The following is a 21,576-nucleotide window of genomic DNA, read 5'->3' as shown; positions in this document are numbered from 1 at the left end:
ATCAGAAGTGGACAGAATGGATTAGAAACCAGAATCCATAATATGTTGTTTACAACAGACATACTTGAAACAGAAAGATACACAGAGTAATGATAAAAAGCAAGAGCAGAATCTCTTGTTTCAGCAGAACTTAAAAAAAAAAAAAGCAAATTATTTCAGATAAAGCGAAAGCAAAATAGGCCTAATAATAATAATAAATAATATTTATAAAATAATAATATAAAAATTAAAAGGAGAATACTAAATAATAAAAGTAATCAGAGAAACTACATTCTGCTAAAAGATACCATTGCAATGAAGTAATATCAAAAATTTTACAGCAGGGGGCAGCTGGGTAGCTCAGTGGAGTGAGAGTCAGGCCTAGAGACAGGAGGTCCTAGGTTCAAACCCGGCCTCAGCCACTTCCCAGCTGTGTGACCCTGGGCAAGTCACATGACCCCCCATTGCCCACCCTTACCAATCTTCCACCTATGAGACAATACACCGAAGTACAAGGGTTTAAAAAAAAATTTACAGCAAGTTTCTCTAATTAAGGCCTCATTTTTCAAACATATAGGGAACAGAGTCAAATTTATAAAAATTTCCCAATTGATAAATTGTCAAAGGATATGAATGGGCAGTTATTCAATGGGAGATATCAAAGCTACTATAGTCATGTGAAAAAAAATGCTCTAAATCACTCGATTAGAAAAAGGAAAATTAAAACAACTCTGAAGTACCATCTCACCCTTCAGAAATGACAAGTGCAGGAGGGGATGAGAGAAAATAAGTACACTAAACTGTTGGTGGAATTGTGAACGTGGTCCCACCATTCTGGAGAATAATTTGGAACTAGGCCCAAGGGTTATAAAACTAGACATACCTTTTGACCTAGCAATACTGCTACTAGGTCTGTACCCCAAAGAAATTAGAGGAAAAGGAAAGGACCTACATATAGAAAATAGTCATAGCAGATCTTTTTGTGGTAACAAAGAATTAGAAATTGAGAGGATACTTATCAATTGGGGAACAGCTGAAAAAATTATGATATATGATTGTGATAGAGTACTATTGTGCTATAAGAAATGATGAATGAAGGTGGTTTCAGGAAAAACCATGGCAAGATCTATATGAAAAGTGGGGAAAAAAAGTGAAGTGAGCAGAACTAGGAGGATCATTGTGTATAGTAACAGCAATGTTATAATGATAAGCAATTGTGAAAGGTTGGGCTACTTTAATCACTACAATGATCCAAGACCATTCCAAAGGGCTCATGATGAAAAAATGCTATCAACCTCTAGAGCAGTGATTCCCAAAGTGGGAGCTACCACCCCCTGGTGGGTGCTGCAGTAATCCAGTGGAGTGGTGATGGCCAGACTTTTTTTATATTACATTCTATTCTGAGTTTAATAGTTTCATAATTTCTAGGGGGCGCTAAGTAATATTTTTTCTAGAAAGGGGGCAGGCCAAAAAATTTTGGGAACCACTGATCTAGAGAGAGAACTACTGATGAATGAGGGTAAATTAAGTATAATTTTCTCACTTTATTTTTTATTACTTAAAAAAATTCTTTTTAGCTAATGCAAATGTTTAACAATTTCACATGTATAACTGATATCCTTTTGTTTACCTCACAGTGGGTGGGAAAAGAGGTTGTAAGATTTAAATTAATGCCCAATACTTCAAGTATTATTTTTTTTAAGTTTATTATCTGACAAAATAGAATCATGTGACTAAGTTTTTCTACCTGCTCAAAAATCCTCACTCCACCAAAGCCGTGACAGGAAAGAAAGAGTCTTGAGAGACGAGGCTACATCCAATTTATATCCTGTCTATGTCAGCACATAATAGCAGGAAGTGAGTAGGGTGCTGGGGATCATAGTTTTGCTGGGGATCGTAGTTTTTAGGGTAACAGATTCAAATTACACAGTGTGGAAGGGAGGGAAAAAATTTGGAATTCAAAATTTAGCTAACAATCAGGAATTAGAGCTTAGAAGAGATTGGATATATAAAGCGATGTAGGAAGTATCTGTATATTATCTATAGATGGGATAAAACATTTATAAAGTTAAACAGAAGCTAATGAAATGATCAAATCTGAGTCTGTAGAGCAGGGGTCAGCAATGTATGGCTCTCAAGGGCCAGGTATGGCTCTTTCTGCAGGAGCCATAAAATCAATTTTTTTTTTCAGGCGCTGTTATAGGAGCGGCACTGTGAGCACTATACGGCTCTCACGAAATTACATTTTTAAAAATGTGGTGTTTATGGCTCTCACGGCCAAAAAGGTTGCCGACCCCTGCTGTAGAGAAAAGAAAAGAGGGCCCAGGACAGGGCCCTGGTGGACACCCATAGTTACAAAGTCTCCTATGGGTGATGAGTCAGCAAAAGAGACTGAGAAGTAGTGGCTAAATAGGTTAGGAAGAAAACCAGGAGAGTGCAGTGTAATGAAAACCCACAGAGGAGAAAAGTGAAGACAGAAAAAAGATCCTTAGATCAGTCAATTAAGAGATTATTAATAACACTGGAGGGAAGTGTCCTCTGAGTAAGGAGGCTGACATCTGGGGAGCTGAGGGCCAAGAGAGAACAAGAGATCAACAAGTTCTCCAGTGTCAACTGTCTGTTCCCTCATGGCAAAACAAGAGCAATTCTATGCAAGAAGAGGGCATCATTCACTCCAACCCTGTCTACCTCACTATGGATCTTGTGTCTAACCCATATTAGCCAAAGGTTCTGGGAAAGTTCTTTCCCCTCTCTAGATTCAATTTCCTTAACTGCACAAATGGAGAAGGGCTGCATGCTGAGCCAATGTCCCTTATGACTTTTTAAAATTGTATGATCAGCCTCATGTAAAGCTACTGAACTCAATCTCTAAGGGCCCCCTAGTGGCTGTAAAGTCCTCCCTGAGCTGATTCTTCTCATTCTCATATCTTGTTTGAATCAGAAATCTACAGCACCTTTGGAAAGGAAAGAAAATATTCTCACGAGCAGCACATAAAGCATGTTTGCTTTATGTGGACGATATGCACTTTTAACAGACTAATCATCTCCAAAGTTGAATCACACAATGAGTCCACTGCACGTGAGAACTATGATCAAGGACAAAAGGAATAATGGCCATCTGGGAAAAATGATGAGCAGAAAACCACAGACACACCTGGGATATTCCGCAGGGTCCTACCACCTCCAGCAGACTCCCAATCCACTTATTACAGTAGGTGATTTGAAAGAGCTTTGCCTACTCTGATGAATATCCAGACTGCTGGGATTCCAAAGCTGGATAACACTAAGAGATCATTTCGTCCAGATGAAGAAACTGAGTAAGGGGATGAAGGCAGGGGTTTCCCAAGGTCAAAAAGGGAATTAGTGATAGAGCCTGGAATAGAAACAAAATCTTTAATCATTCCAGAAAAATCTACTCTTAAACCTCAAATAAGCCAGAAAAATAAAACATGGCTTATAAAAAAAGCTGAGAAAAAGAAAGAAGGATGTACGTGATTCCTTCTACTATATCCTACACTGCATTAAGGACACTTTTCCTCCAACTTGCTACAATGGTGGATAAATGCCTAAATGAAAAACATTTACAAAAATGATGACTATGTATAAGGCTAACACTAGGAATATGCACCTATAAAGAGAGAGCTTCTTCAAGGAACTTCCTCAAGGAGCTCGTATAATGATGGCCAAGGATAGACTGCTTTGGTCTGAGAAGTCACAGGAAGGGTGAGTGGATCCAGACACTAGTATTTCAACAAATTCTTCCTGGAATGGTAGTTTTGATGGGCTAACAGTGTACCATGTCTAAAGAATATAATACTTTTTCCTATAAAATTCAGGCAGTGGAGATGCTAAATTTATTCAGTCTTCTGTCCTGAAAAGCTTTTCTTCTTTGGCCAAAATGTCAAAAAATTCAAGATTATTTGTGATATAAGCAGAATGTAGAGCAGGGACAAGAAGTAGCAATGAATTCTTTATTACAGAAAATTCATAGATGAGGAGACTCTTTTGATGACAAATAATTAAGAGAGACATAAGTAGAGCAATATAAAAAAAGAAATTGGATGTTTCTTCTTATACACATTTTTAAAAAAGAATTAACAAAATATTCTTACAGGTGAACTATAGCTACCTGGATGACAAAATTATCTTTAAGATATGATTTGTGATGTTAAATTTAAAAATTAACATTAATATTTTTAATCATATTCAATACTCTACAAATTACTACATATTATATCCTCAAGAATGTGTAGTGTAGGCATTGGGTAAAGCTTAATGTCAGGGGCAGCTGGGTAGCTCAGTGGAGTGAGAGTCAGGCCTAGAGACAGGAGGTACTAGGTTCAAACCCGGCCTCAGCCACTTCCCAGCTGTGTGACCCTGGGCAAGTCACTTGACCCCCATTGCCCACCCTTACCACTCTTCCACCTATGAGACAATACACCGAAGTACAAGGGTTTAAAAAAAAAAAAAAAAAAAAAAAAAGCTTAATGTCAGCTCTGCCAACATCTTTTTACCAAGAAATGGAGTTGTCCCAATTTGAGTAGAGCACAGAGCATCTGAAAGGGAAAGGAAGAAGATAAAACTGGAGGGAAGAGGAGCACCAGACCCTGGGGGTCTTGAATGCCAAGTGACTGCAGAGAACTGCTGGGTAACTAGATTACAGAAACTGCCTCATGATAATGGTTTTCTGGATTGAGGTTTACCATGCTCCTATACAAAGGTCTAAGTTTTCATGGATTGAATTCAAATTAGAAGGAAAAAGAAAAGATTTTAAATAGCTTGGAATCAGGCAAAAATCATTTTCAAGCCATTCCTTCTGTACTCAACAATTATTCAATGTGTTAGAACAGAATAAGTATTTATTTAGTGTCTACTATGTGCCAGGCACTTTACAAATATGATCTCATTTAACTGTTCTGCTCAGACACTGTGTCCTCCTGTTACATCTCACAGAGTTTGTTCCTAAAATATGTGTTACCTATTTTATATCTTCAGTGGGTACCCACACAGATCTCCTCATATTGTCCCGCCTCCTTTCCTTAGTTCACATGTTAGTTATTCCCAGAATGAATTCCATGAATATAATTTTCTATCTACTAAAATCCTATGCATCCTTTAAAGCCCAAATCAAAGCTACTTCGTCTTGGAAACTACTGCTGCTCCCCAAAGTTGCTAATGCCCCTTGGTCTCCCCTTCTCTTAGATTTTGCACAACACTTAGCTTGGACTCTAGTCTAAAATCCATTTCACATTGGCGCTATATGTCCATTATTACTATTAGTTCCACATAGGCAGAGATCAGGCTGAAATAATCTTTATAGTTCCCACTGTGCCAAGTACACAAGCATTTAATAATTGTTCAATAAATGGGAATGAATCTCTTGAATTGTTCAAGATGAAGTGGAATATGACTTGGTCATTATCGATCATGGGAGCCAATCTCACAGCGCTAGCTTCTCTAATGATCTGAAGCACCCAGGAAAGAACACTCAGATTAAGGATGCTATTGGGTAACAGAGTTTTTCCACAAGCCCAGTATCACATGTAGATGAATCCCTTTAATCTCACTCCTAGAAAGCAGTGATTTGCACTTCCTCCTGTCTACTAACTAATTTTAATTAGGTGTGGGATGAAAGGGGTTACATTCTTAACTAACCCACCAAGTGATGTTCTAGCTAACAAGATATGGCGCCTTCCTGGTGGAAGGTAAACTTAGCTAAGGGCTCGATCAGGACTAATACAAAGAGGCAATTAGGTAAACTCAGTGGATTGAGAGCCAGGCCTGGAGTCATGAGGTTCTGGGTTCAAATCTGAACTTAGACACTTTCTAGCTGTCTGAACCTGGGCAGACCACTGTCACTTAACCCCCATTACCTACCCTTTACCACTCTTTTACCTTGGAACTAATATACAGTATTGTTTCTGAGTCAGAAGGTAAAGTTTTTTACAAAAATAAAAAAAAATACTGATACAAATACTTGAGGGGTATTCAGCATCACAGGAATAACTGAAACCAGTGCTTTATTGGTGTCAACAGTACTTTCAGATTCACAAAGCAGTCTATTTATCACTACCCTGTGATGCTGCCCTGACTTGTACTGCTGGCCCAAATGAGATAGGGGTGGGAGTAGGATCCAAAGCATTCTGAGCTGGAAGTCTTTTGATACCCCAGAAAGCTCAGGAATGGAGGGTGGGTCATGGTTATGATCTAGCAGCTAAAACCTTTCCAAGTCACTCTTAATGCTACTGATTATCCACAAGTGATCCTCTCTATAATATCTTTGTATGTTGTTTCCCCATAGACTGTAAGCTCCCTGAGGGCAGGGATGGTCTTGACCCTTTTTTTGTGACCTCAGCCTGGAGCACAGGTTTTGGCACTTAGCATACAATAAATGTTTATTGACTCCATTATCACAGTGAGGAGCTGGTGTGGTATACAACAGTGATTTGATCCCTTAAGGCTGCATACTGAGAAAAAAAACAAATTCACATTATCTAAGTTGTGTTATTATTTTTTTAAACATTTCCCAGTTACATTTTAATTTGGTTCTGACTATATTTCATCAGCTCTATACCTCTAGGGTAAAAGAAAGAAGATGAGCCTTCAATTCAGGGAGCCTGGGTTTGAATCCACTTAAATAAGCCTGGAGAGACAGAATCAGTGAACTACCTCTTACTTGGGGTTGTTTGATCAAGTACTTTGTACACCTGAAACCAATTTATAAATATGAGGTAGCGATTTTTTGATAATTATTCTAACATCTCCAAGACATCATTACAGAACAGCACTGGCCACAGGGTCCAGAGCTCAGGGTGGGTTGGTAAAACATTGAAAAACTATAATAGCTAGACACAAACAGGACCATATACCCAGAACTGGAAGAAACCTCATGTTGCAGATGAGGAAACTGAGACCTCTGGAGAAATGGACTGCCCAGGGCCACACAGCTAGTGAGTATAAGAGGCAGAATTTGAATCTGGTCCTTAACTCTAGAGTCAGGGCTCTTTGACTGTATCCTGGCCCCCCAAGAAGCTTCCAAAGTTGCTAAAGTTTTCACTAGGAAGGAAAGCAAAGTTTGTACCAGGAAATTCAATCAAAATAACAATAACAACAACACTAATGATGGCATTATTATTATTAACTGCAGTAGCTCAGCAAATAGATCTTGCTCAGGGACCTTACTCTGGAGAGAATGCTCTAGACACAAGCTACCTTGGGGCCAAAGCAATGATCTGGGATGGAGGCTATTTCAGGCTGTGTCACAAATCAGGGAATAATATATTTGCTTTAGTTAATGATTTCATCAGCAGGATCTGACCATGAAAATCAGAAGGAAAGAAAGTCTTTCTATTCTAAGGGAAGAGAGTATTCAAGGGAAAGGAAAATTCTTGCCCCAAAGACTGTTAATCAAATAATTTAGTGATGATTTCTGCTTTGATTCAGAAGTTTGAATGCAATATTAGCCAAACTAGAAATCTGAAATGTAGAAGCCCCTCAAGACAAGAAAAATTTTCAATTCATGCCCCCATAAAAATGAGGACCTTACCCAGCATGACTCGAGGAAGGTGGTGGCAAGTCAGGTGTAAGCACGTAAAGACAGTTGTTTTTTGGCAAGTGTAGAGTTTTTAAGACCGTCTGAAAAAAAGAGAAAGCCATGACTGTTTCTGGGCACTGCTAAGGCTTTAGAAGCTGTCATTTTAGTTGTAACTAGATAGTACTATTTTTGTAAATTTTACAAATATTTCAATTTAATTCAATTCAACATATATTTATTCAGCACTTACCATGTAAGAAGTCTTGTGCTGCCTGCTGTAGAGAAAACAGACAGCTTGACTCCTTCTAGACAGTAAGCCCCGCAAGTACACAAGTACAATCAAGCATCTATTAGGTTCAAGAATAATTCTCTGAACCACAAGATGCCTAAATAAACACTCAAGGTAACATACCATAGCACCTGTTTCCCCAAATTCACAATTTAATAGAACAGGAAAAAGGCAAGGTTTTTCAAGGGGAAAATCCCACTAACCCATGATATTGTCCACTTGGGTTGAGTTCTAAGAAGTTCATTGAGTTCGGAGCACCTTGAGGTCATTTTGGACAATGTTGAGAAGTTTGGGAGCTCAGCTCAGCTGATACTAAAGATCTAGTCCTCCAAGGAGCTAGGGACACTGATTTGCTGAGAATTACATGGACAGCAGGTAACAGAGGTGGGCCTTGACATTAAGGCTGGTTCTCTTTCTCCTAGGCCACCCTACCTCACCTTCATTTTCTAAGTATTGAACATAAGAACTCTTTAGTTTTCTTCCCGTACTTAGTAGTTCCTATACTTGATGGGTGACCTGAAAATTACGAATTTATTAGCTGGCTTAACCCCACACCTCTAAGTCTAATACTATCTCTTCTCTACTCACAAAATCCCAGTCTCTCTGAGCTAGAAGAGAACTTGGGTACTTGAAACTAAACTTCCCAGGCCTGATGGCCAGTTTTCAAAAAGGAAGTGAGCAAAGAACACATAGGATTGCCCAGTTGTTTTTCTATGATTATTCATGAGCATTTGGGCTCCATGTTTCTAGCTGAACTGAAACTCAAAGAACCTGTCGCTGTTGTGACAGAGAGACTAACTCCACTTAAGTCCTCTTCTCATGCCTAACTATGTGGTACAAGCAGCAGAATGCTCAAAGAAAGGCCGGACAAGTGAAGCACCAGTTATGGTTACTCAAGGTTTTCCAAGGATCACTTGGATGAAATGCCCAGAGGACAAATCATCACTTTTAAAACTGACTCAGAAGACTCAGAAGAAGTACTCAGAAGACACTGGTCTGGGTCCATAAACAGCTGCATTAGCAAGAGAAAATGCTTCACTCTGAGTTTCCACTTCTTTCTCTAGAAAATGAGATTTTTGGACACCAGACTTTTGAGTCCCTTAAAAAAAACATTCTTGGATCTACAGTCTGAATTCTCTCTCAAGAAAATAACAAGAGCAAATTGTTTTGATATTATGGTATGCTCTGTATTTCATATCTACTTAGATACTTTATTTTACTCAAGCTATTTACAATGTCTATTTTATACCTATATGTGTATTTAGATGGGTGGATGAAGAGAGATTAAAATCAAACTTGTTATCGTGTTTGGAAGACAAAAGAAAATTTATCAATTGAAGAAAAGAAATATAAAATTGGTGTGAAATGTAAACTTGGTAACAATGTCTTTCATTTTTTGTCTTTATATCCTCAGCAGGTAATAGTGAGTCTACAGAATAAAACAGAGTTTAATAAATGTCTGCTGAGTTGAATTATTCAGGAGAGAACTTCTAATCTCACAGTTGCCACTAACTGGCTGTCCTTTCCCTCTCTGGTCTTCAGTTACCTCATCTATAAAATGAAGGATTAGTATTAGATGACTGCTAACGTCTCTTCTAACTCTGATATCCCAGGTGTTTGAGAAGCTGCAAAAGAGAAGTGAGGCCAAGGAAACTTGAATTATATGATTATTATATGAATTATATGAAATTCCATGAAAAACTCATTATTTCTAGACCTTATTTGAATACCCTGGCAAACAAAACACTTCAGTTTCTTGACACAGAACACTCATTTATGGAAGATTTGACCATGAAGTTTATAAAAACCTACTTCTTACCTATTGTTTAATCAACAGGCATGTGTAATATTTTTTATAAATATTTTATTTATATTTATATTCCTATAAAGTGAGGAAACTTACACTGTCTTCTACATCTCCAGTCTTCCAGCCTTTTAATAGCATTTTAGATACAGGAATCTGGAGTTCATTTTCTAGAATCTGTTTGATCTCTCCTGTCAGAAAAATAAAAAAATATATATTAATCAGATAAGATGATACTCAATATTTCCCAAAACATCATAGTTGCAATAATCTATTACTTTGAATAAAAGCTGTTATTGGGGAATGTAATGCATTCTCAGAAAAAAATTCAGGTGATATTTAGAGTGTGAAAAAAACATTTATTTCAACCAATAGGCAACCTAATCTTTCTCAGACAAGCTCTTTCTGCCATTACCATGTCCTTTCCTCCTACCTTATAACCCTTCCTTCCTACCCAAACCCTTTTTGGGATTGCCCTCATATCCAGAATCCTTACTATCTAGAACCCTGGAAGCTAAAACTCTTCAGCTTCCTTGCTAATTATTACGTCCCTGTCTATGAAATCAGAGATAGGCAATCTAAATTTATCCTATCAAACATCTGGCTCTGCTGGCTTCTCCAAGCTGCCATGATTCATGGGGTGATGATAAACCCCAGGATCTCACCCAATAAACTACAACAAACTAGAATGAGCCAAGTCCTGGAATAGCCTCTGGCAAGATCACTTTGGACTCCTTTCTCCAAGCCTAGTATAAAGAGCATCATGCTCAAGGCTCTTTAGCAATACCCCTACTTGTGTCCTCTCCTAGCTCTTGTGAAACAGCTGTGGAGCTATTTACAACTGGCTGCATTTCAGGCGAGTGCCATTCTTGTTTTATACATAAAAGCTGTTTCATTTTTGTGAGAGGTTGGGATACTGTCCTAGCCTCCTTTCTTTGTTGCTTCTGCCTCTCTTTCCATGATTTCCATGATTTACTGAACATTTATTTTTAATGTACGTTTACTGACACCATTTGCTTTTTCATCACCTAGATATCTCCCTGTACCCCAACCTCTTTGCTTAATAGGGATAGTAATGCTTCTTCGCCCTTTTTTTGGTTTATAATTGTTTTCTCATATACTGCTATCACTCAAATTTCTAAAGCTATATTGAATAACAGTGTGTAAATAGGGGACCCTTGTTTTATTCCTGTATTAAATGGGAAACCTTTGAATGTGTCCATTGCATTGAATGCTTACTATTCATTTTAGACATTTTATCATATATATGAAAGCCATTTCTCTGTCTTCCCTTTGCTGGGTTTTTAGCATAAATGAGAGCTACATTTAGTCAATGATTTTCTTCTACTAATAATATAATCATTTGGTTTAAGATATTTTTGTTTACGACTCACAATGTTCATTATTTTCCTGATACTAAACCATCACTATCTCCCTGGCATAATAGTAACTGGTCCTGATAAGTGATTTTGAAAAAATTGCTATAGTCATTTTGCCAAGATTTTTTTTTTAACCCTTAACTTCTGTGTATTGGCTCCTAGGTGGAAGAATGGTAAGGGTGGGCAATGGGGATCAAGTGATTTGCCCAGGGTCACACAGCTGGGAAGTGTCTGAGGCCCGATTTGAACCTAGGACCTCCCATCTCTAGACCTGACTCTCAAACCACTGATCTACCCAGCTGCCCCCTTGCCAAGATTTTAATTAAAATTCTGAATCAAAAGTTGAGGTCTTTTTAATTTGGGTCTTCCTAATACTAGATTCAGCATTTGATCCACTGTGCTACCCACTTGCCAAATTTTATTAAGCAATTCAAAGACCCTGCTTTCAGTTTTAACAGTGGCATGGTCTTTTAGGTTTCCAATTTAATTTTCAAGATACCAATTTTCTGTTTATTTTGTATTTATTTGTTGGGAATCTAAATTTATTAATCCTCTTTTTACCCTAATTTGTTAAGTCTTCATTTAAGTCTGCATTGTTTGTTATAGATTCTTAAATTGATTGCTATTTTTCTTGCATTAAAACCATTACATGATTCATGATTTTTCTCACCCCTCTTCCCTCCCCACTCCCAGAGTTGAGGAGCAATTCCACTGGGTTATACATGTATCATTTTTCAAAACCTATTTCCATAAGAATCATGCATATTCTTTAGCGATTGTATTCATAAGTCACTGGAAGTACTGTGGCTCAATGTGTCCAACAGTTTGTTCTATTCTCCTTTCTATTTGTCATTCATTTAAATTTGTTAATCTCTGAGAGAGGAAAATATGGGGATTTTAATATGATGCCATAGAGAACACATAAGTTAATATTGATAATGATTTGTTGTCTATGGCTCCTTTATCTATTTAAACAGTACATTTTTATTTTTATTCTATACAATAGCATAATGCATTTTCTGGTATTCATCTGATGCATGGTAATTTGTTCTAGACTCTCATTTTGATTTAATGTGCTATTGCAAATAACAGATTATATAGTTTGGTCTGGTTTGGGTTTGGGTTTATTTCTCAAAATATCTAATTTGCCATTCTCTTTCATTTAATTCCCATTTAAAGGTATGACTTAGGTTTGTAATTTCCTTAATTTATGCTTCTAATATTTTGTTTTTTAATTGGGACTTTTTTTTATTCCCCTTAGTTTTTAAAATCAGTATTTTATTTGTCCTTATAATTAGTTTTACTTAATCTACACTTTGATGTAACATCCCTCCCACAACCTCTCTACCCTATCCCTTCTGTTTGTTCCCTTTTGTCTAGTTTTGAAGTTTTACTTAGCCAACTAGTTTCTTTTTCTTTCTTCTTTTTATTGAGTTAACTAAATCTTCCCTTCTTGGTTAGTTCAAAATCTTCCTTTGTTCTTCTCCTTCATGTTCTATGGCAGTGATGGAAACCTTTTGAGGACGGAGTGCTGGGTCCCGCCTCCACTCCCCAGGTTGAGGGCCCATGCTCACCCCCTACCAGACCATGGACCATGCCCCTCCCCAACACAGAGTGCCAGAAGTGTCCCACACAAGGGAGAAAGAAAGCACTCCCATATGGCTACTGGGTGGAGGGGCAGGTGACGTGGGAAATGTTTTCAGCCAGTGTAGAGAAGGGTAGGGGAACGGTCAGAGCACTCCTCTCCCTTCCAGCTCTGATGCCTGTGAGCCCCCCACGGGCCCCCCACACACACACACCATGCACTCCCATTGGGTTGCTTGGGGCAGATGATATGAAAAAAAAAAAAAGTCATCAGGTGTGTGGAGAGGGGGAGGGGAGCAGCTCAACCCAAGTTTCCCCTTTCTAGTAACAAACTCTGGGTGGGGGGAGGGCAGCCTCGTGCCCATAGAGCTCTGCATGCCATCTTTGGTACCCGTGCCATAGGTTTGCCATCACTGATCAAGGGGTGGGAGGGTGGGGTGTTTCTTTTCCTTTTTCTACAAAGAATCTTTTCCTTGTTCTTGTTATTGATTCTCTTTTATCTTTTATTTATTTATTCTAAACTTGTTTTTAGATTTGTAAATCATATATTAATGTATTTCTTCTATACCTCTTTATGTTTCCCATGAAATTCAAGCTTCTGAGGTATTAAATCAAAGTTCTTTCTTCTAAACAATGTTTATGTTATTGGCTCATAGATCTTGCACTATTATTCCTATCTTCTGTTGTACCTTACTCTGAATTACCCATTTATAAGCTAAATAATAAAGATAGAAGGATTGCCCCCAGTATTAACTGCCCTGTGTCCCAGATCATGTGTTACAATCCTAACACCTGCAGTCTCTAAGTTTGTTTTCCTTTTCATTTGCCACACACCCATTTCTGGGTCCATGGCATCTCACTTCTTTCTGGGATCCAGTACATTCTCTCAAAAGAAAGAAGCCTTCCTCTATAAAAATTCTCCCAGGTTAAGCCAGCTACAAAGCTACATTTCTCATTATGGATATGTCCCTTTTACCCCAAGGGAATGATCTTTAGTGGGACTCCCTCCATTGTTCGTCTGACACTTCCTCCTATTGTTCACCCTATTTCAATCTCTTTTTTCAGACACTTCTTTCATTGTCTCTTTTTGATGAAATACTATAGGTGTTCCCTTCTTTTCACTATTCACTCATGAACTAAGATTAAGGTACACATTTCCCTCTCTCCTTCACCCTTCAATTATATAGTTTTGTCTCACAAAATACAATGGTTAACCTGTGAAGTGATATGGTGTTTAATCCATGATTTTTTAGTTTGCTCCACCATCATTACATCCTCATTATTTTTTTCTTTTTATAACTTACTTTCTGTCTTAGTAAGAATTCTAAGACAGAAGGGCAAGAGCTAGGTGACTAGTCTAGGGTCATATAGCTAGGAAGTCTATGAGGTCAGATTTGAACCCAGTCCCCCTCCCCATGAGACTAGGCCTAGTATTCTATCCACTGACCCACCTAACTTCCTCTCCTATTTCTTTAAATTCTCTTTCATCTTTATCCCTCTATGTATATATTCTTAAAATTCTTCATAGCCCCTTTCTGTTTTGTTTTTTTACCCATACAGTGGATAGAGGGCTAGGTTTGAAATCATGAAGACCTGAGTTCAAATTTGGCCTTAAATACTTTTCTAGCTATGTGACGTGGTCAGGTCACTTTACTGTTTACTGTCTCAATTTTTATAACTGCAAAATGGAGATAATTGCAGCTTTATTGTGATAATCAGATGAGGTAATATTTGTTCAATCCAATTAACATTTATATCAGTAATTTCTATAAAAACATAAATGGGACTCTCATCAAATTTGCAGATTTCAGAGCTGAGAGGGATACCTAAGGAAGATTACAAAATTAAGATCCAAAAAGATATTGAAGGGCTAGAGCACCAAGCAAAATATATTAAGATTTCATGTATAGCTATTGAATTTTCAAATCTTATACTTGGGTAACAAAGGAATCAACTTCATAATTACAAAATATCGAAGACATGATTAGACAGCACTTTTGAAAAAGCTGTGAGGGAATTCAAAGTCTAATGCAAATAGTTGTGATCTTTAGTGATGGAAAATTACCATAGAGTAAACCTTTGATTAACACTATGAGCTATAATTCTACTCTATTTGCCCTCATACCAATGAGATAATTGTCTAACAAAGTATAAAATTCTAAATGTATATATTTCATAAGATTTTTATAAAGAAAGAACAATTATTTTTACTATAAGTGAATGGGAAAACATTTATTAAATGTTTTATAAGTGGCAAGCACCATGCGAAGAACTAGTGATAAAAGATAAAAGAAAAACTAGCCCATGCCCTCAAGGGGTTTCCACTCTAATGAGGGGAGACTACCCATATAGAAAAGTAGTGGTAAAGATAGGGAATTATGCTTTAGAAAGTGACATGGATGATGAGTGGAGTCATAGGGGGAAGATGACAAACTCTTTCAATTAGAAAAGACATCACTGATTTGATTATATTTCCAGAACTAGAAGAAGAAGGTAGAGAAGAGGACATGAGGATATATACAAGGGAGAAGACCAGAGTCAAGTAGAAAATGCCTGGAGCCTGCTGAGATGTAAGTAATTCACAATAATGGTAAAAGTCACCATCACCATAATCATTGTTAGTATGAAGCAATAATAAAATATGTAAAACATAAGAATAGGAGAGCTCAGATTCTCCAACACTAAGTCTACAGGGTGTGGTTGTTATAAAGAAAATGAGAAGGCAGTGAAAGAGGAAGTCACAGAAGCCTAATCAGGTATCCTGGAAGAGATGACAAGGGAAGACCTCCAGCCCAATCTCTTCATTGACAAAGAAATTCTGGGGAATAGGCTCTGGGCCACTGATCTTCACCAGGCAGAGAAAAGTCACAGTGAGAACAAGAGAAGGGAATGACATGATGGAAGGAGTCTGAGGGAAAACAGAAAATAAAAGAGAAAAAAAAAAAATGGCCCTGGGCAGGTCACTTGACCCCCATTGCCTACCCTTACCAATCTTCCACCTATAAGTCAATGCACAGAAGTAAAGGGTTTAAAATTAAAAAAGAAAAAAAAAAGAGAGAGAGAGAGAAAAAAAAAAAAGGAAAAAAAAATCCCAGGCCAAAAATTGACATATATCACCCACTCACTTATTTACAAAGCGTTTATAGGATTTATTTAATTGGGGGAAAGGGAATGTATGGGAGACTATTATATCAACTGGTTTGGTCTGCCTCAGTCACTATCATAATTCTGCCTTGAAACAGGGAGATCTTTTTCCTAAGAACAAGAAGCCTTCCCCCATGGACCACTACTTCATTTAAATCTCACAATATCCCTCAGTTTCCATTAACAACCTCTATGCTGACAGAGAAGGCAAAGCAAGAGAAGGCAGTGCAAAGTACTGGTGATACATTTTTTTCTATGCATTCTATTTATGGAAGAAAATGGCAGTCAGTCTGGACAATCAAACTTTGAAAGTACACCTCGGTTTTCGTTAATATCAGTTAGCCCTGGTTTCGGTTTTCCTTGATTCCCCCACCCTACCCAAAAAAGTTTGTCTTGGTTTTTGTTGGTTGCCTTGGATTTTTTTGGCCTGCCCACATGCCCTCACTGCTAATTTTGCAAAAACAAAGAGCAACCCACACATTCTCCTGCTTAGTGCTCTGCTCAGTATAGCATTGTTTCTCTTTGTGTGAGCATCACCCCAGCATCTAGTCAAACAATTGCATTGCTTTCCAGTATTTTTGTGCTTTTTTTTTGATTGGAGTGCTAATACTACAATTACATGTGATTACTGCATATACAGTAGTTTAATGTTTTTATTTTGCATTTTTCAGTTTCAAAATGTACATAATGCATGCAAAATAAAATCATGTGTGCTCAAATTTCATGTCCCTATTAAGTGTTTCCCTTACTAATAAGCTAACCCTTTCCTTTTAGCTTCATCATGGGACCAAAGAAAGTTTCCAGAGCCAGCAGCCCTTCAAAGAAAAAGACCAGGAACATGAGTTGAAGATGGAAATCATTGAAAAATATGAGAGTGGCATTAAGATTGCTGAAATTGGCTGTATGTACAGGCAGTTGCCATCCATGGTAAGTTCCATTGTGGCAAAAAAGGAAGCAATAAAGGAGGCTAATGTAGCAAAAGGCGTGAATGTCCTAACGAAACAGAGATCAAAAACAAATGAAGATGTTGAACAGTTCCCATTAATTTGGATCAACCAAAACCAGTTAGATAGTGATTCTGTTTCTGAGGTCATCATATGTGAAGAGGCCAGACTGTTGTATGCTGATCTCATTAAGAAAATGCCTGGGACCAATGTACTTAGTGATTTTAAGGCCAGCAGAGGCTGGTTTGAAAAATTCAAGAGGCGCACTGGCATACACAGTGTTACTGGGTATGGTGAAGGTGCCAGTTCAGATAAGTCTGGGGCCAAAAAATTTTGTGTCCAAATTCAAAAATTACATAGAGGCTGAAGGATTCATTCCCCCAACAAGTTTTCAACTGTCATGAAACTGGCCTTTTTTGGAAGAAAATGCCAATGGGGACATTCATTACACAGGAGGAAAAGGCACTGCCAGGACATAAGCCTATGAAAGACAGGCTAACTCTTGTTGTGTGGTAATGTTAGTGGTGATTGTAAAGTGAAGCCCTTCCTGGTGTGCCATTCAGAAATTCCTAGAGTACTTAGCAGAAACAACGTGATTAAAAGTAAATTGTGAGGGGCAGCTGGGTAGCTCAGTGGAGTGAGAGTCAGGCCTAGAGACAGGAGGTCCTAGGTTCAAACCCGGCCTCAGCCACTTCCCAGCTGTGTGACCCTGGGCAAGTCACTTGACCCTCATTGCCCACCCTTACCAATCTTCCACCTATGAGACAATACACCGAAGTACAAGGGTTTAAAAAAAAAAAAAGTAAATTGTGTGTGATGTGGAGGTCAATTTTCATTGAGAGGATGAATGAAGTATGGCCCGAGTGAGAAAAAATACTTCCAGGATAATCAGTTGCCCCTTGAGTGCCTCCTGGTAATAATGTCCAATGCTTCTGCACATCCTCCAAGTTTGAAAGAAACACTGTTGGAGGAGTTCAGTTTTATCACAGTGAAGTTCTTGCCCCCTATTACCACACCACTAATCTGGCCCATGGACCAGAATGTCATTCCAAATTTCAAGAAATTGTACACAAAAGCAATGTTTCAAAGGTGTTTTGAGGTGGCATCAGATACAGAATTGTCCGTAAGAGAGTTCTAGAAAAAAACATTTCAACATTCTCAAATGCATGAGCCTCATAGATAAGGATTGGCAGAGAGTGACATCCAGGACGATGAACTCTGCCTGGAAGAAATTATGGCCAGGATGTGTGCATGAGTGAGATTTTGAAGTCTTTGAGTCTTCCTCTGATGACCCTATACATGTGGTGCAGTCAATTGTTGATTTGGGGAAGTCCAAGGGTTTGGAGGTGAGTGGTAAGGATGTGGAAGAGTTGGTGGATGACCACAATGAAGAACTCACCTCAGAAGAGCTGTCAGACCTTCACCTATCAGTGCAACAGATGGCAAATGAAGAAGTTTCTTCAAATGAGAAGGAAGACACAGGGGAGAATGTGCCTTCTTCAGAAATTAAGGACATCTTTTCCATGTGGAGTAAGGTACAGAGGTTTGTGGAGAAAAATCACCCAGACAAAGCTGCTGCAAGCCCTGTCTGCAACTTGTTTAATGATAATGTCTTGCCCCATTTTAGGCAAATCTTAAAGAGGTGGCAGAAACAGACCTCTTTGGACAGCTCTGTTGTGTGACATGGGTCTACTGACTCTGAAGCTGGTCTTAGTGCCAAAGACCAAGAAGGGAAATAACCCCAGATAGTGCCTTGATACCTAAGGAGGGGGATTCCTTTTCCAAACAATACCTCTCTCTCCCCCTCCTCCCTGTCTTCCACATGGCAAGAAGAGCCTTTAGAAAGGTAACTTTTTTTCTTAAATAAGACATTTATTTGTTCAAGGATCCCAGTGGGGCGCTCAGTCAAAGATCCCAAAGCCCATGTCATCATTGGACTGATAGCAACTGATAGCAACAGTTGTCACTGGCCCCCGCCCCCCACCAAGGGCATGGAGGCCAGCTTACTGCTCTCCTACATGTTTTTGCTGCTGATCTTACCAATGACCATTCCTCATCTGCCCTGATGCTTTTTAGGATCTTCTTCAGGTCCTTGGATTTGGGGGAATCATTGCCAAAAGGTAGGCAGCCCCATAATGCATCCTGATGGTCTGGGTTCTGCTCAGGTGCTCATTTATTCTTTACATCAGTCTTTTACATTAATTTTATATTAATTTCTTATTGTTTTTAGTATTAAATGCTATATTCTCTATGAAATGTGTTTTTGTAGTATGTATTTTGGAGTGTCTAAAATTAATTAATTGGATTTACATTAATTCAAATGGAAATAATTGCCTACATTTTCCTTTTCCTTTTCTTTCCTTTTTCTTATAGATTTTTTAGAGGGATTATCAAGGCACTACAACCTTGAAAAGGTATTAAATTGCAAATTAACGGATAAGAAAAATTTAAGAGAATTGTACATTTGTTCCAGCCAACTCTGGCAGTTATTAGGGATATTTCAGAAATTAATCTATTGGTGTCTGTTAAATCGGTACTGGCCAAATAAAACAATTAGTATAAATAACCAGCAAGTAGAGAAATTCATCCTAAGCAAACTCCCTAATTTATCGATGCAAGTGTGGCAATTACATTGTAACTCTCAGGATTAAGGGAAAAGAGACTGTATTGTGACTCAGAGGTTAAATAACCTGCTCAGAGGTTACACTGACATGAGTCAGACAAATCTTTCACCAGAGGGAAATTCTCTAACCACTATATATACCATTATACCTCAACTTAATATTAACTTATGTCTAGTACCTTGGCATAATTTAAACAGAGCTTTATTTCCAGCTTTGCTAATTAATCAAGAACAAATTAAAAGGACCCCCCCCAACCAAATGACCAAGTTTAAAAAGAAAATTAGCTATTTTGTTTGAATTGAGCCTTTTGATTAAAAAAGTCCTATAATTCCTCCAATCAATAGTAATACAAATTTAAGGAAAAGAAAGACAGTCACCTTTACTACTACTGCAACAGCTACAGTTACCACCACTATCACTTGGTGTCAAAGTGCAAATAATCAAAAACAGGACCAGGAGATGAATAAAGTTTGGCAGGCTTTGCCCCTTCTTCAAAACAGAGACCCCAAGAGGAACAGTAGGGAAAAGGAGCCAATCATAGCAGAAGAATATTTCAGAGTGGAAAGGTCATATGGACTAATGGATATTCCTTTGTGACAAGACCCCAGGTACTGAGGGAAAATCCAGAGTAAGCCAACAACTAAGGAATGGAAATAAAGTCAATAAGCAAAGCTGGGAGGGGAAAGCTATCAAAGACATTTTAATACTTTCCTAAGGTTAAACTATCAATCAATGGCAAAGCCTCAACTCTAGAATCTAAGTCACAAGCTTTTTCTTAAAGTTATTTTCTGATTCATGATTGTTCAATGTATAATATATAATCATAAACCCTGGTTAAACTGAAAGGTTCATTACTAGGTTAGCTATATGACAACAGTTATCAGAGACGACCAAATAAACTACTATAGTAGGTACCCAGATGAAAAAACAAAAACAAAAAACAAGACAAAACAGATCTCTGAACTAGTTGAGAAAAGATTTTTCAGATTCATGATGCATGAGCTAAATATTAAAAACAAACAAAAAAACCCCACAAAATTAGAAACCTAGAAGGAAACTTAGGGGTCATGTAATCTAATATCCTTAGTTTATGATAATGGATTTAGAAGCATAAATAGGCTCAGAGAGGGAAGTAAGGTTCCCAAAGTCATAGAGGGAAATAAGTCCCAAAGCTATTATGTTTCTTCTTGTCTGCAGAATGATATGCTTAAGCATATCTAAGGCAGGTAGGGAGCACAGTGGATAGAGTGCCAGGCCTGAAGAGAGGAGAACAAGTTTAAATCCAGCCTCTGATACTTACTAGGTATGTATATGACCACTGGGCAAGCCAAATAACCCTGTTTACCTCAGGTTCCTCATCTATAAAATAAACTAAAGAAGGAAATGGGAAACCTTGTCAAGAAAACCCAAAATAGAGTCATGGAGAGTCAAGTAACTGAACCTATTATATTGTATCACAATGCTTCTTCTGGATTGATTTTTTTCTTGCTACTATTAATTGTGCTACTCAATATTTAAACATGATGTATCATCATGGTACAGAAATGATGCTGGGTTCTCCAACATAGCCCAACCTCTGGGAAATGGCTCAAAAAGCTTCAAGTGTGGGCCTAATTACAGACTGTGGGTTGAGGAGCTAGCTTAGCTCAGTATCATGGGGCGAGAGCTAAGTAATGAATGTCTTGGTCACAGTGACCCATGAAAGAAATATAAATCCATCCACCAGAGAAAGGCATCTAATATGTTGGCTAGGTCCTTTACCGAGAATTTATACAACATGGAAGAGAATAGCCAAGAATTAGGATATAGAAAGGTAAATGTGAAACAGTGGAGAGAATTCTTGATCTAGTGAAACTACAAACCCACTGAAGTCTTGTCATTTACCTATGAATCTGCAGCTGGAAAGGGCAAGAGGACATTGAAATCCATCACTTCCTTCACTCCTTAAAATAACCCTGCAAGGCAGGTATGGAGAATGTTGAACTTCTTGTTTTAAAGATGCTATTCAGAGATGGGAAGTGACTCAGAAAAGATTTGAAATCCAATCCTCTCTATATTCTACTACCAGCTGTCTCCTCTGAAGAAGTGACATATAAATAGAATTTTAGAGCTGAAAATGACCTTAGATATAATCTGCCTCATTCATAGATTAAGAAAACAGAATCCAGAGAAGAAGGAAAGTTAAGTGAACAAACTACAAAATATTTTATCCATAGGGCCTGATTCTCAGACCTTTTCTATATATAGCTGGGCCAACATTTAATAACTGAATGAGAGGGAGGGAGGGAGGGAGGG

General features: G+C 38.0%; 1 protein-coding gene across 1 annotated transcript in view; it reads right to left on the bottom strand.

Moving 5' to 3' along the window:
- Positions 1-21,576, bottom strand: part of FAF1 (Fas associated factor 1) — a 433,472-nt gene that overhangs the window by 278,734 nt on the left and 133,162 nt on the right. The window contains exons 5-6 of the mRNA XM_044674693.1: positions 9,706-9,797; positions 7,526-7,614 (exon numbers count right to left, since the gene is read on the bottom strand). Of these exons, the coding sequence (XP_044530628.1) occupies positions 7,526-7,614; positions 9,706-9,797 (181 nt within the window). The remainder of the gene's footprint in view (positions 1-7,525; positions 7,615-9,705; positions 9,798-21,576) is intronic.

The sequence above is a fragment of the Gracilinanus agilis genome, chromosome 4, assembly GCF_016433145.1.
Source record: "Gracilinanus agilis isolate LMUSP501 chromosome 4, AgileGrace, whole genome shotgun sequence".
In the NCBI taxonomy this organism is placed as follows: Eukaryota; Metazoa; Chordata; class Mammalia; order Didelphimorphia; family Didelphidae; genus Gracilinanus; species Gracilinanus agilis.
The sequence above is the reverse complement of the archived record's forward strand: the minus strand, read 5'-3'. Positions and strand labels throughout refer to the sequence as shown.